The 13,588-nt window shown below is 50.9% G+C and overlaps 1 protein-coding gene across 1 annotated transcript; it reads left to right on the top strand.

The window, feature by feature from the left end:
- The first annotated feature begins 210 nt into the window (after positions 1 to 210).
- On the top strand, positions 211 to 1,566 carry LOC135578036 (olfactory receptor 14J1-like). The gene has a single exon (XM_065048208.1). It carries the CDS (start codon positions 211 to 213, stop codon positions 1,141 to 1,143), a length of 933 nt encoding a protein of 310 aa, XP_064904280.1. The 3' UTR covers positions 1,144 to 1,566.
- Positions 1,567 to 13,588: the final 12,022 nt, after the last annotated feature.

Here is a 13,588-nt window from a genome sequence, read left to right as displayed (position 1 = left end):
AGAAAGCACAAACCAGTGCTCCAGCCAGGGAGATGACCACAGGGGCTGCCAAAAAGGAGAGAACAATTCGCATTTCTGTATGTGGTGGCACAGGTGGAAGTACAAGAGGGATGTTGGTTGAGGCGGGGAAGAGATTTTCTGGGAGAACTCTCTCCTGATTTGTCAACGTGCTCTCCTGTTTCCACAGCGCCCCATGCCCACAGGCAGCCAATGTCCAACAGCAGCTCCATCACCCAGTTTCTCCTCCTGGCGTTCACAGACACACGGGAGCTGCAGCTCTTGCACTTCTGGCTCTTCCTGGGCATCTACCTGGCTGCCCTCCTGGGCAACGGCCTCATCATCACCACCATAGCCTGGGACCAGCACCTCCACACCCCCATGTACTTCTTCCTGCTCAACCTCGCCCTCCTCGACCTGGGCTGCATCTCCAGCACTGTGCCCAAATCCATGGCCAATTCCTTCTGGGACACCAGGAACATCTCCTACACAGGATGTGTTGCACAGCTCTTTGTCTTTACCTTCTTGGTAGTAGCAGAGTATTGTCTCCTCACCATCATGTCCTATGACCGCTATGTTGCCATCTGCAAACCCCTGCACTACGGGACCCTCCTGGGCAGCAGAGCTTGTGTCCACATGGCAGCAGCTGCCTGGGCCACTGGGTTTCTCCATGCTCTGCTGCACACGGCCAATACATTTTCACTGCCCCTGTGCAAGGGCAATGCCCTGGGCCAGTTCTTCTGTGAAATCCCCCACATCCTCAAGCTCTCCTGCTCACACTCCTACCTCAGGGAAGCTGGGTTTCTTCTAGTCGGCTTTTCTTTCGCTTTTGGCTGTTTTGTGTTCATTGTGGTGTCCTATGTGCAGATCTTGAGGGCCGTGCTGAGGATCCCCTCTGAGCAGGGACGGCACAAAGCCTTTTCCACCTGCCTCCCTCACCTGGCCGTGGTCTCCCTGTTTGTCAGCACTGCCATGTCTGCCTACCTGAAACCCCCCTCCATCTCCTCCCCATCCCTGGACCTGGTTTTGTCCTTTCTGTACTCGGTGGTTCCTCCAGCAGTGAACCCCCTCATCTACAGCATCAGGAACCAGGAGCTCAAGGATGCCCTGAGGAAACAGATGACTGGATTTCTTCTGAAGCTATAAACTGTCTCTAACTTCTTCTACATAAGAGTTATAGTCCAACTCATTGCAGGTTCATCCTGTGTGCAGTATTTTTTGTTTCTACTTGTGTTTGCTTATTATGAAAATATTTTAATTCCCTTTGTAATTCACTGCCTGCTTTTCTTTTCTCACTGAGTGGCTGTGTCAGTGACAAATTCGTGCTTTCTGTGTTTAAGTAAAATAAAGGGACCTTCCACCATTTTTTTTCTACTGACATCTTAACTCCAAGGCCTTTCTGGAGCTGCAGGGACAGTTCCTGTGATGGGTGGCGGGGAAACGTGTCCAGCATGGCAGCCCTGCCAGGGAGCAGCAGCGCTTGCTCTTCCAGAGCTGTTCTGGTTCCACTCCCACACTCTCCTTCTCATCCCTGGTGTTGGTGCAAGGCCTGAGTGCTCGGGCAGCTTGGTCACCGTCCTGCTGTGTGTCAGTGCTGTGAGCGCAGGCAGGGACAGGCAATGGGCACTGCTGTGACAGAGCTGGCCCCAGAACAGCCTTTCCAGATAGAAAGGTGATCTCCTATGGGCAGTACATGACGGTTTATGTCTTCAAGCATATGAGTACAAAAGTGTCCCACAGATTCAGACACCAGGGTACAGCTGAACAGTGTGTGTGTGCAGGGCTGGCACACAGCAGTGTCCTCTCACAGCCAGGCTCCTGCCAGAGACCTGCAGGACCAGCAGAGCAGGGGCTGGGCTGTGCCCCTGTGCACTGGACACCCCAGGGAAGCTGCCCCAGGGCATCGTCAAGGACTGGCCCCTCACAACCACCATTTCTAGCTCTGGCCTCTCTCCCCCACTCACATAGGCTGCTCTTCCCTCCACGGAGGGACACGGAATGAGTAGCTCAGAAGTCCATGTCTGCATTGTTCTGATGAGATGTGAGCATGCACATCATGGATGTGAGATGAGATGAACCCAGGTGAACACTAACAAGATCAGCTATTCCTGGGGGTTCCATGAAGGTCTGTGGGACAGACAGTGTCTCAAGGTCACTTCACGATGGGAGTAACAGCCCATCGGAAACTACCCACTGGGATCTTCTTCCTTGAACTGAGGTCCCTGTGTCCATTCCTCATGATGTGGGACATCTCAGATGGGTGCAGAGCATGTGACACGCCACAGGGCTGAGGTGTCTCCCATCGTTTGGGAGTGGCAACAGGAGGCCAGACAGACACTGTGATTCCTGCCTCTGTGTAAAAGGGACAGCCTCTGTCTCTGAGCATCCCTGGATGCATAAGGATTCCTGAGACTGGCTCTGATGGACTTCTGGCATTTCTGTGTGTGACTCCAGGAACAATCCCCAGTGGCCCAGTGAGATTCATCTCAGCTGCTGGGATGGCTCATTGCAAGTGCTCCTGTCTGCTACATCACCATTGCCCGTGATTCTGGATTGTGCTTTCAAAAGTGACAGCAAAATCAGAGAAATTCTGAGGTCCTTGGGGAAGGAAGATGTCAAACCCATCTTCAAGAAGGGCCTGAAGGAGGATTTGAAGAATTACGGGCTGATCAGCCTACCTCTGTCCCTGGGAAGGGTTAAGTCCATGTCTTCCTGCACCAATCTCCAGGCACCTGAAGGACAAGGAAGGGATTGCTGAACCCAAATGAGTGGAAAACCCAGTGAGTCACAAGAAACGCTCTGGACCCATTCCAGAGCTTTAGACCCCCAGGAAAGAGCTCAGTGACAGTGCAGCCCATCCAGTTGCATCTGTGTCCCTCGCTGAGCAGCACAACCAGTGTGCAGTCACCCCATGGTCCTGCAGCCAACCTGCTCTGCAGAGCATCAGTGCCAGGCTGGGGCCCTGTGGGGAGCACAGGATGGGGCCAGGAGCACCAGAGCAGATCAGAGGAGGGATGGGGGAGATCAGAAAGGAGCTGACCTGGGCTGGAAATTGCCTTGGAGAGAAAAATGCTGTTGTTCAGCTGCCCCAAGATAACACCCAGAGTTAAGGGTGCAGGGCCAGAAGTCCTTGCTGTCCTGGTGCTTCACCAGGCCTGGGAAGTAGCTGGAGAAGGATTGGTGTCCCCCACTTGCCATCTCTTAGTGCATCATCCCTCATGAAGGGCGGCATGGAAAGCAAGTCTGGGACCCTGTGTCCGGACTTGCACTGAAGAAAGTATTCACCCAGAAGCCACATCCTTTTGCTCTGGTACTTCAGTCCTGGTGCTCATCGCATGTCCTTAAGAAAAACTTATGCACCTCTCTTGTCAACCTTACCCCAAAAGTGACCCCTAGACAAGGCTCCTGAGCTGCAGCTGAGCTGGAGAACTGGGGTACAGCTGCGACCAGAGGAAGGACAAGGCCTGTCCTGTGTCCTCTAAAGGGGTGGCAGCCTCTGTGATCTCCACCAGAAAAGGCAGCGTGCAGGAGCCTGGAGACAATCACCATGCCCATTGGAGGCCCTTAGGAAGAGTTCCTCTCTCCAAATATCCAACCCAGCTTGTTGCTGCATGAACAACGAGGAGAAACTGCCGCAGGACCCTCATTCCAGACCCCATCTCCTCCACCCATAGAGGCAGTGCTCTCCCCCTTGGCACTGAGGTGGTTCCAGGGACCCAAGAGGGGAGGAGATGTTGGGTGGGGATACGTTGTCCTTCAGTGCTCCTCATGGTACCTCCTGCTGGGCTTTGTGCCACTGGTCACAACCCTCTGAGCCTGGATGTTCAGCCAATTCTCAGTGGTGCTAAACAGGAACATGCCCATGAGCACATTGGGCTGCACTGGGAGGAGCATGGCCACCCAGACAAGGGCAGTTATTGCCCATCGTGACTCAGCACAGGTGTGGTCACATCTGGAGCCGTGTGTCCCAGTGTGAGGTTCCCCATTCTGGAGGAACAGGAGGAGCTGTCGTGTGGCCAGAGAAAGTCTGGGTCATGTGTGGAGATGTTGAGAGACCCAAACTTCTTTAGCCTGGTGAAGGGGAGCCTGAGGAAACGTGCTGGTTTTACTGAAATTGAGTTAATTTTCTTCATCCATTTTGAACCTCTCTCCTTCACAGCCAGTACAGTCTTTTGTTTAGATTTACTATGAGAATAATGAGATAACGCTGTTTCTTCCCTGGATAGAGTTAATTTTGTCTTTTAGCAGCTTTACAGTGTTTGCCATTTGCTATGAAAGGAATGTCAGAACTCACTGAGATCTTGGCTGTTGTCAGGGAAACCAAGGACTCCTTCGGCCATCCAGCTGTGGATGCAGATTGGCAGGAGGGGACACAGACAGGACAGCATCTGGATTGACATGCAGGCTGACCAATGAAATATTCCCTATGATTAGCGCCATGCTCAGTCTAAAGCTGGAGCTGGCTTTTAGGGCTTGTTACATCCATTACTTTGGGATTTCCAGCTGGTTTGGTCAGTTCCATTTAGAAGTTTCATTCTGTCAGGAGTTCGGTGTCCGTTCGGCCTTTTGCTGTTCTGCCATTTTGCCGTTGGCCTTTGGGCCTTTCTGGTTGTTGCCCTTTTGCTCTCTCTTGCTGGGATGGGCTGTTCAGGACGAAGGTGCTCCCTTCCGCAGGACTGGCTGCTCCGTGTGACTGGAGTTACACGGAGGATGGCACTGAGTATATTTTCTTAATTTAATTTATCTATTTCTATTTAATTTACCTTGACCATTGTCAGTGAAACCAAGGACTTCTCTGGAGTCCAGCTGCAGGTGCAAATTGGCAGGAGAGGGCACAGACAGGACAGCACCTTGATTGACATCCAGGTCAATCAAAGAGCTATTCTCTACCATTAGTGTCATGCTCAGTATAAAACTGGAGATGCCTTTTCCAGCTAGTTAGTTCAGATTTTCTGGCTACGTTGGTTGGTTCTGTTCATTCTGTTGGGAGGTCAGTGTTAGTTCAGTTTTATGACATTTTGTTGTATTTAAGTTGGCCGTTGGGCCTTTCTGCCTTTTACATTTTTGCTTTCTCTTGCTGGGATCAGCTGTTTAGGACCGAGGTGCTCCCTTCTTTTGGGTTAGCTGTTCCACATGACTGGAGATCTGTGGGGGATTGCACTGAGTATCATTTATTTTATGTATATTTTAGTATCTGTATACTAGTAGTAGCAGTATTTTATAATTACTTTTATTGTCTTATGAATTTTATTTTCTAAGCCCACAAGTTATTCTCTTCCCTTTCAGTTCTCTCCCTTGTCCCACTTTGGGGATTAGGGGCAGGATGTGAGCAGCTATCAGGGTCTTAGTTGGTGGCTGTGGTAACACCATGACAAGATATGGCAGTAGTAGCTTCAGAAATCTTGAAAATCAATTTCCAAGATGGTGTTTGTTTGTTTGTTTGGTTTTTTTGTTTTTTTTTTTTTTGGTTTTTTTTTTTTTTTGTGGAGGAAAACAGCATGAGAAAGGAAAACCATCAGAAACTGCAGCTCTGGAGGTCCAGAGTGGATCCAGAAATGTCATTCTGAGCACAGTGCTGTGGTCATTCAGAAGGACTCTGGATCAGCCATGACTTTGTGTTTCCAGGAACAGCTGGTGAGGATGGAGAGACAGTAGCACAGGTGGGGACACACTGGGCTGAGAACAAGGTGGGGAAGCGCATGGGGTGTCTGCAGCCTGTGGGGAAACAGCCACAGGCCTGGGACAGTGCAGGATGGACCATGGTGGACATGGCCAAGAGCGCTGGCAAGGCTCAATGTCCCTGCAAGAGCCAAGGTCTTTGTCCCCTTGGCTATGGCTGATGTCCTTGCCAGCGAGGCCTAAGAGGAGACACATGGTTGTCACGGCCATGGCACCCCATTGCCTCCTTGCACCCCCAGGGAGTGTCACACCATTGTCCTGCACTGGGCATCGCACTCCCCACAGCCCCAGGAAGAGCCCTGAGCCACCTGTGAGGGACAGGATCTCCCTTCCCAGGGGCAGGGGCTCAAGGCTTGGCCATTGTCCTTCATCAGACAAACCAAGGGCTTTCTCAGCATCAGAGCTGCTGCACTTTGCCTTTGCCTGATGCAATCACAGCCTCCAATTATCTGCTCTAACGAGTCCCTGGGGAGGCTTTGTCAGTAACAGCCCTCAGTGGGGCCATTAATGCTTCAAGGTACTTTGGAGTTTGTTCTGACTTGGACTTCTTGAGCAGATTCTTCAGCCTGTCCTTGGTATCTGAGGTTCATGGACTCAGCACCAAATACGCAGAGAGCCCTAACGAGCGATGTTTCTTTCTGTAATTTCCTTCAAATCTTCCAGACTTGTAGAACTAACTGGAGAGGTTTCAATGGGACACTTGCTGATGAAGGTTTCAAAGAAGATTTAATGAAGGAGGTTTATTATTTCAAGGTTGTTTTCTGTCATTTTTCAGTGTATAGAAGAAGTGACAGCAGCATTCTACACTGGACATTGATCCCGAAGGTCTCCTGAAGACATTTGGACAGGCAGGAGAACAGTCCTTGAGGCTGGACACTGTATGGACAGCCTGGCTCCTCACCCCCACCCCCAGTCTGCCGGTTCCCTCATTGGCCACCAGAGATTGCATCACTTTTCCTCCATCAGTTTAATAAACAGCAAAACACTTTCCTCAGCTGTGTGTGTAAGCTGGATCTGGTGAGGTCCAGCATCCACAAGGGACACCCACACAAGAACTGGTTTAGACAGAGAGACAGGAGAGGATAGAAATAAACACAATGAACGTGTTGACTGCCATGTTAATTAGAGCTCTGAAGAATGGGGCAAGTTTGTAACTCCCTGAAGCTCAAAGCAGAAACCAGACAGCTGAGAGGCCACTGAATGACCAAAGAGCAAGTGGAGGAGAAACCTGAGAGCACTGGGAAGGGCAAACGTCCAGACAGTGCTGGAAAGTTGTCCTTGGACAGGGACATTTAATCAGGAGAGGTGGGAACTCCTGATTGACGAGGGAGATGAAATACTAGAGTGTTGGTAATAGAAGTACAGGGGAAGACCAGTGTTTCTTCTCCAATCCTTAGTACACTTCCAGACAGACATCAGTCATCAGCTGTCTCACCATAAACAGCCAGAGCCATTTTAGGGGCCCAGTGTACCTGAGGTGCTGGCCTGGGATCAGCATCTGTCACACAGGACCTGGGGAGACCAGAGCACCTTGCAGTGCAGGTGGAGCCTGGGCAGGGGTTCCCGGGGCATCTACACTGGCACCAGGTGTTTGCGTCCCTGGAGCTGAAGACATTTGTGTCCTAAACCCATGCCCAGTTCTGGAGAACTCTTTCCTTTCCAAAGAAAAGAGACTCCCCTACAAAGACATTAAAATGAATAAGTAAATAAATAGATAGATAGATAAATAAATAAATAACCAAATATATAAATACATAAATAAATATGTACGTAAATAAATAAATAAGTAAATAAGTAAATCAGTAAATAAATAAGTAAATAAGTAAATAAATAAATAAGTAAATAAATAAGTATGTTAATAAGTATGTCAATAAGTAAGTAAATAAGTAAATAAATACATAAATACATAAATACATACATGAATAAGTAGAAAGAAAGAAAGAAAGAAAAAGAAAGAAAGAAAAAAGAAAGGAAGAAAGAAAGACACCTTCCTTTGCTTTGGATCTTTGTCTTCAGTTCTTCTTATTTTAATATCCATTGACATCAACTGACATCTGATGGGCCTGCAGGCATTAAGCCAAGATCATGTTGTGTCTTGCACAGCGCCCCATGCCCTCTGAACCTTCCCTGCCCAGGACTCCTCACACGTTGCCCAGAGCGAGTCACACGGAGGTGTTGGCTGGTTCCCTGGCTGAGATGTTGGTTTAGATGGTCACCTACAGCACAGGTGGATCCTGCCCCATCATCGCCTGCTCTGCTCCAGTCTGAAACAGAGCCCAACATCACAATGGGATCATGAGAGAACTGAGGTTGAAGGGACCTCAGGAGTCTGCAGTCCAACCTGTCACCAACTGGGTCACACCAAGGTGTTCAAGCCTTGATTCAATCAGAGCTTTAGCCGGACTAGAGAAGTGATCATCCCTTTGTACTGGGCACTGGTGAGGCTGCACCTTGAATCCTGGGGTCAGTTTTAGGCCCCTCATGGCAAGGAAGACATTGAGGTGCTGGAGAGAGTTCAGAGGAGGGTGACAAGGCTGGTGAAGGGTCTGGAGCACCAGTCTGACGAGGAGCGGTTGAGGGAGCTGGGGCTGTTCAGCCTTGAGAACAGGAGGCTGAGGAGAGACCTTATTACTCTCTACAGCTGCCTGAAAGGAGGTTTTGTCGTGGAGGTTGTTGGTCTCTTGTCCCAAGTAGCAAGTGATAGGACAAGAGGAAATGGCCTCAAGTTGCACACGGAGAGGTTTAGATTGGATATGAGGAAAAAATTTTTCAGGGAAGCCACCAGTGATGTTCCTCAGGACTCAGTCGTAGGGCCAGGTCTGTCCAATATTTTTATCAATAATCTGGATGCAGGAATTTAATGCACCATTAGCAAATTTTCTGATAATACCATCCTCAGAGGTGCTGATGACTGTCCTGAGGGACAAGGAGCCTTGCAGAACGATCTAGATAGATTGGAGCATTAGGCAATGATCAACGGCATAAAATCTAACAAGTCCACATGCCAGATTCTGCACCTGAGATAAAGTAATGCCAAGCACAAGTCTAAGTGGGGAGAGGATTGGCTGGAGAGCAGCCCTGCAGAAAGGAGCCTTGGGGCGCTGGTTGACAGGAGGCTCAACAAGAGTCAGCAGTGTGTGCCCTGGCAGCCAAGAGTGCAAATCCCATCCTGGGGTACATCAGACAGAGCAGAACCAGCCGCTCAAAGGAGGTGATTATCCTGCTGTATTCAGAGTTGCTGTGGCCTCACCTTGAGTGCTGTGTGCAGTTCTGGGCCCCACGATTTGACAAGGATGTTGAAGTATTCCAATGTGTCCAGAGAGCAACAAAGCTGGTGACCGACCGGAAGGCATGTCCTCTGAGGAGTGGCTGAGCAATCTGGATTTCTCTAGTTTGGAGAGAAGGAAGCTGATGAGCAAGCTCATTGCCCTCTAAAAGTTCCTGAGGAGGGAAGTGTATAGGGAAGTGCTGGTCTCTTGTCCCTGGTATCCAGTGACAGGACATGTGGGAATGGTGCAAACCTGGGTCAGAGGAAGTTCAGACTTGACCCTCTACTGAGAGTGTGGTCAAATACTGGAACAGCCTTCTGAATGATAGGATGAGGGGCAACGGGCACAGCATAGGAGGTCCCATCTGAATATTAGGAAAAACCTCTTTACTGTGAGGGTGCCTGAGCACTGGAACAGGCTGTCCAGAGAGATTGTGGAGTGTCCTCCTCTGGAGACGTTCAAAACCCGCCTGGACACCTTCCTGTGCCATCTGCTCTGGGCGAACCTGCTTCAGCAGGTGGGTTGGGCTAGATGATCTCCAGAGGTCCCTTTCAAGCCCAACCATTCTGTGATTCTGTGACAGCTGGTTGATGCCCCAAGCCTCAGCATTCAAGAGGCATTTGGACAATGCACTTACTACCATGTTTTAACTTTAGATCAGCCTTGAACTGGTCATGCAGTGGGACTAGATGGTCATTCTAGGTCCCTTACAGATGAACTATACCTCAATTCCCTTCTTCCCTTTCTCCTCCTTTCCCTAGCAGGGGGAAGCTGCAAAGCCCCCCCACCATAGCCCCACCTGGCACCCTTTGCAGGAAGCCTTTGGGGTGCTGGCCCCAAGGCAGTCCCGGTGCCCAGGAGTTCCAGGGGGCTGTCCCTGCCCTTGGTGGCCACGTGCTGGGCACAGCTGCTGGCTGTCCCTGATGCCTTCTCTGCCCTTTGGCTCTACAGGACAAAGCTCCTGCTCTTCTCTCCAGTCATGGCAGAAACCAGCCCTGCAACCAAGAGAAGAGCCCTGGTAGCTGTCCCCTCTCTGCACCAGAGCTGATGTCCATGAGGCCCCACAGCGAGGAGGACCAGGCTCACAAAGCCTTTTCTGAGGGGATAACAGGATGGTTTCAACCACTGCAGCGTGGAGAAAATCCCCAGTGTGACCAGAGCCATAGGCTGGGCTGGACAGTGCCAACAGACCGCCATGGAAATAAGACTCGCTTTGAATCCATTCCCAAAGCACAGCCAGGCTAATGATGACTCTTCCCAAATGAGCAAAAAGAGTCCATTGCTGCTACTGCAGTCATGTTTCCTTTTCTACCCAAACCAAGATCCACAGTTGGCCATCTGTACAGGGGATGCAAAATGCACTTCAGCCGCAGGGTAAACCTTCCACACCTCCTGTGTGACTTGCACCTTTCTCGGAGTTATTTGCCTACCTTGATTGGTGGGAAGAGGTTCAGAACTTATGGAAAGCCTTTAAGAGATACTCTTTGGAGTACTGAAAGAGTAAGGAAGCTGCTGCCATTTTGGACATTTGCGTCAAAACTCACACACACATGGGATAGTGTGTGGTGTGTGACATGGATTTCTTTTTCTCCTTGTTCTCCTGTTTAGTAATGCCTGAGATCTTTGCTTTGGAAAAAACATACCTAAACAAAAGAATCTGAGAACAAAAGTCCTGATCAGAGAGAAGGTCCATCTGGGCCAAGACTCAGTCTCCAAAGCTGCCAGCCATCCGTGTCTACAGGGTCTTGGGGTGCTCAAAGGCCTCAGTGGCTGGGACCGGCCTCCCTGGGGACCATCTCCTGCAGGGGCCCAGGGGCCGTGTCTCAGCTCAGCCTGGGACCTCTGGTGCCTGCCTGAGCCATGTTGTAGGTGTGTGTGCCTGTCTCTGCCCCATCTCCTGGACGGGCCTGGGCCCTGTCCTGCAGAGAGCGGCTCTCCTGGATGGAGTCCTCAGGCCTGGCTCAGAGCTCATCGTGCTCCAGGCACAGCTACTGAGCACAACCATGCTGTGCTGTGCTGTGCTGTGCTGCTCTATTCTGTACGCTCACAAGGAGTCCAATAAAGATGGGACTGTTCGACTGAAATGCCAGACAGGTTTTAGATCCAAAAACAGTTTCAGGGACACATACACAAAGGATACAACTGGAAACAGATTTTTAAAATTATTTTTTAATATTGATATTTATTTTATTAAAATTACAAATCTTATTAGAAGAAGGAGAAGGAGGAGAGCTGGCTCCTGCTGCAAACTTGCCCTGGGAGAAAGAACCCGAGAAAGCCAGGGCACGAGTGGTGCCTTGGAGGGCAAGAGCAGTGGGCATGAACCGAGCCAAAAGGGCCCAGAGGAGCTCTGACAGGTGGTCATGCTCAATGCTGCAGAGGAAGGCAAAAAAACCCCGGGGACCAGGGCCAGTCTGCCCCGGGGGAAAATTCCTTCCTGACCCCAACACTGGCGATCGGCTGTTCCCTGAGCATTTGAGCGAGACCTGGCTCCTCGGCCCACAGGCTGGTCATGCCTCCCAGAAGACCACAGAATAATAGAAGGATAGAATGATAGGATGATGATGTCTTCTCTCTTCCCTTCTTCTCTTCTCTTCTCTTCTCTTCTCTTCTCTTCTCTTCTCTTCTCTTCTCTTCTCTTCTCTTCTCTTCTCTTCTCTTCTCTTCTCTTCTCTTCTCTTCGTCTCCTATCTCCTCTCCTCTCCTCTCCTCTCCTCTCCTCTCCTCTCCTCTCCTCTCCTCTCCTCTCCTCTCCTCTCCTCTCCTCTCCTCTCCTCTCCTCTCCTCTCCTCTCCTCTCCTCTCCTCTCCTCTCCTCTCCTCTCCTCTCCTCTCCTCTCCTCCTTTCTTCACCTCTTCCCTCTCCCTCTTCTCTCTCCTTCTTCTCCTTCTCCCTCCTTTCACTAGCAGTACATGCTGGGGAAATCCCTGACAAACACTTGGAACCTTGCCCAGATTACCCATTCGCTCCATCACCTTGTGCAAAGGACGCATCTACCTTCTGGTGGCCGGGAAAGCACTGCGCCCCCTTCAAACCACTCTGCATTCCACTTCCTACAGCTGCTGACCCTAGCTCCCCACTCCATCAGGACGGTGAGCTCTGCAGTGCTCCTCAAGAAGTTATTCCCTTCATTTTGCTGCTGCTATTCTGCTGAAAAGGATGTTCCTCTTCCTCTTCCTCCTCCTCCTCCTCCTCTTCCTCCTCCTCTTCCTCCTCCTCTTCCTCTTCCTCTTCCTCCTCCTCCTCCTCCTCCTCTTCATCTTCCTCCTCTTCCTCTCTTCTCTCTTCTCTCTTCTCTCTTCTCTCTTCTCTCTCTTCTCCTCTTGCTTCACCTCTTCCCTCTCTCTCTCCCTCTGCCTCTTCTTCTCTCTCCCTCTTTTCCTTCCCCCTCCTTTCACTACCAGTGCATGCTGGGGAAATCCCTGACAAACACTTGGAACCTTGCCCAGATTACCCATTCGCTCCATCACCTTGTGCAAAGGACGCATCTACCTTCTGGTGGCCGGGAGAGCACCGCGCCCCCTTCAAACCACTCTGCATTCCACTTCCTACAGCTGCTGACCCTAGCTCCCCACTCCATCAGGACGGTGAGCTCTGCAGTGCTCCTCAAGAAGGCATTCCCTTCATTTGGCTACTGCTATCCAGCTGAAAAGGATGATCATCCATCAGATGAACCTGGAAGGTTGCCCTGCTGGGAGATGGCCTTGCAGCGGAGAAACTCCAGCTGCCTCGTCCAGCTCTTCCTCCTTCAGCCCCTGTCAAGGGATTCCACCGGCTCCTCAAGGACTTCCTCTCCGATGTCTTCAGGCTGCCTCCAGGCCAGCTCTGGCAGCAGACACGGGACGCTGCTCCTTTTATACTGCCCCGGGGCATTGTGACATCAGCATTGCCCCGTGGTCGCATTGTGACATGGAGGTGACATGGGCCCCTAGTGTCCCACCCCGTCTGCTGCCCATGCACCCAGCACTCCTTGGAGGAAGGACTTCGGGGTGCTGCTGGCCCCGAGGCTGTCCTTGTGCCCAGGAGGCCCAGGGGGCTGTCCCTGCTCTTGGTGGTGAGCTGAAGGGTGGTCTGGCAAACATCACCCTTTGTGTCCCCAGGTGATGGACACTGCTCATGTGCCTCTGCAGAGAGTGGCAGGAGCTGGATCCCCTTCTCGGGACAGACTCCTTCCAGGAGAGACACAGACACAGGGGGAACTCATCAGGGCTTTACGGCATTTCACTGGGCATCAGTTTTGACATATTGGGTGCTGTCCTGTGACTGCCCTTTCTGCACAAATGATCATACAAATACAACCATTTAGTGAGACATGGTGATAAAGTGGCTGTTACGGACAAGAAAGCTCACCATGAACTCTGGAGAGAGCGAGGAAGTTCATAATAAGCACCAGGAAGAACCAAGAAGCTCGAGGCCTCTTCTGAAGAGCGGGAGGCCTGAGCAGCCGTGATTGGCCATTGTAGGTGTGGGAGAGGGTCAGGGCATGTCAGGGAGAAGCAATGAGATGGCTGATGGCTTCAGTGAACCCTTCCAGCCATGTCTGAGCCCAGAAATGGAAAGCAGTTGATGTCTGCAGGTGGAGGAGGAACAGGAGGAAGATCTTCCTGAGAATACGGAGGGAAGAAAGGCCTCTCTTGGGCTAA

The sequence above is a fragment of the Columba livia genome, unplaced genomic scaffold, assembly GCF_036013475.1.
Source record: "Columba livia isolate bColLiv1 breed racing homer unplaced genomic scaffold, bColLiv1.pat.W.v2 Scaffold_244, whole genome shotgun sequence".
NCBI classification, from domain to species: Eukaryota; Metazoa; Chordata; class Aves; order Columbiformes; family Columbidae; genus Columba; species Columba livia.
This window is presented reverse-complemented; position numbering and strand designations above follow the sequence as displayed.

Bases quoted from the DNA above. Each gene is read 5' to 3' on its own strand.
- LOC135578036 (XM_065048208.1), top strand. From the start codon at position 211: ATGTCCAACAGCAGCTCCATCACCCAGTTTCTCCTCCTGGCGTTCACA.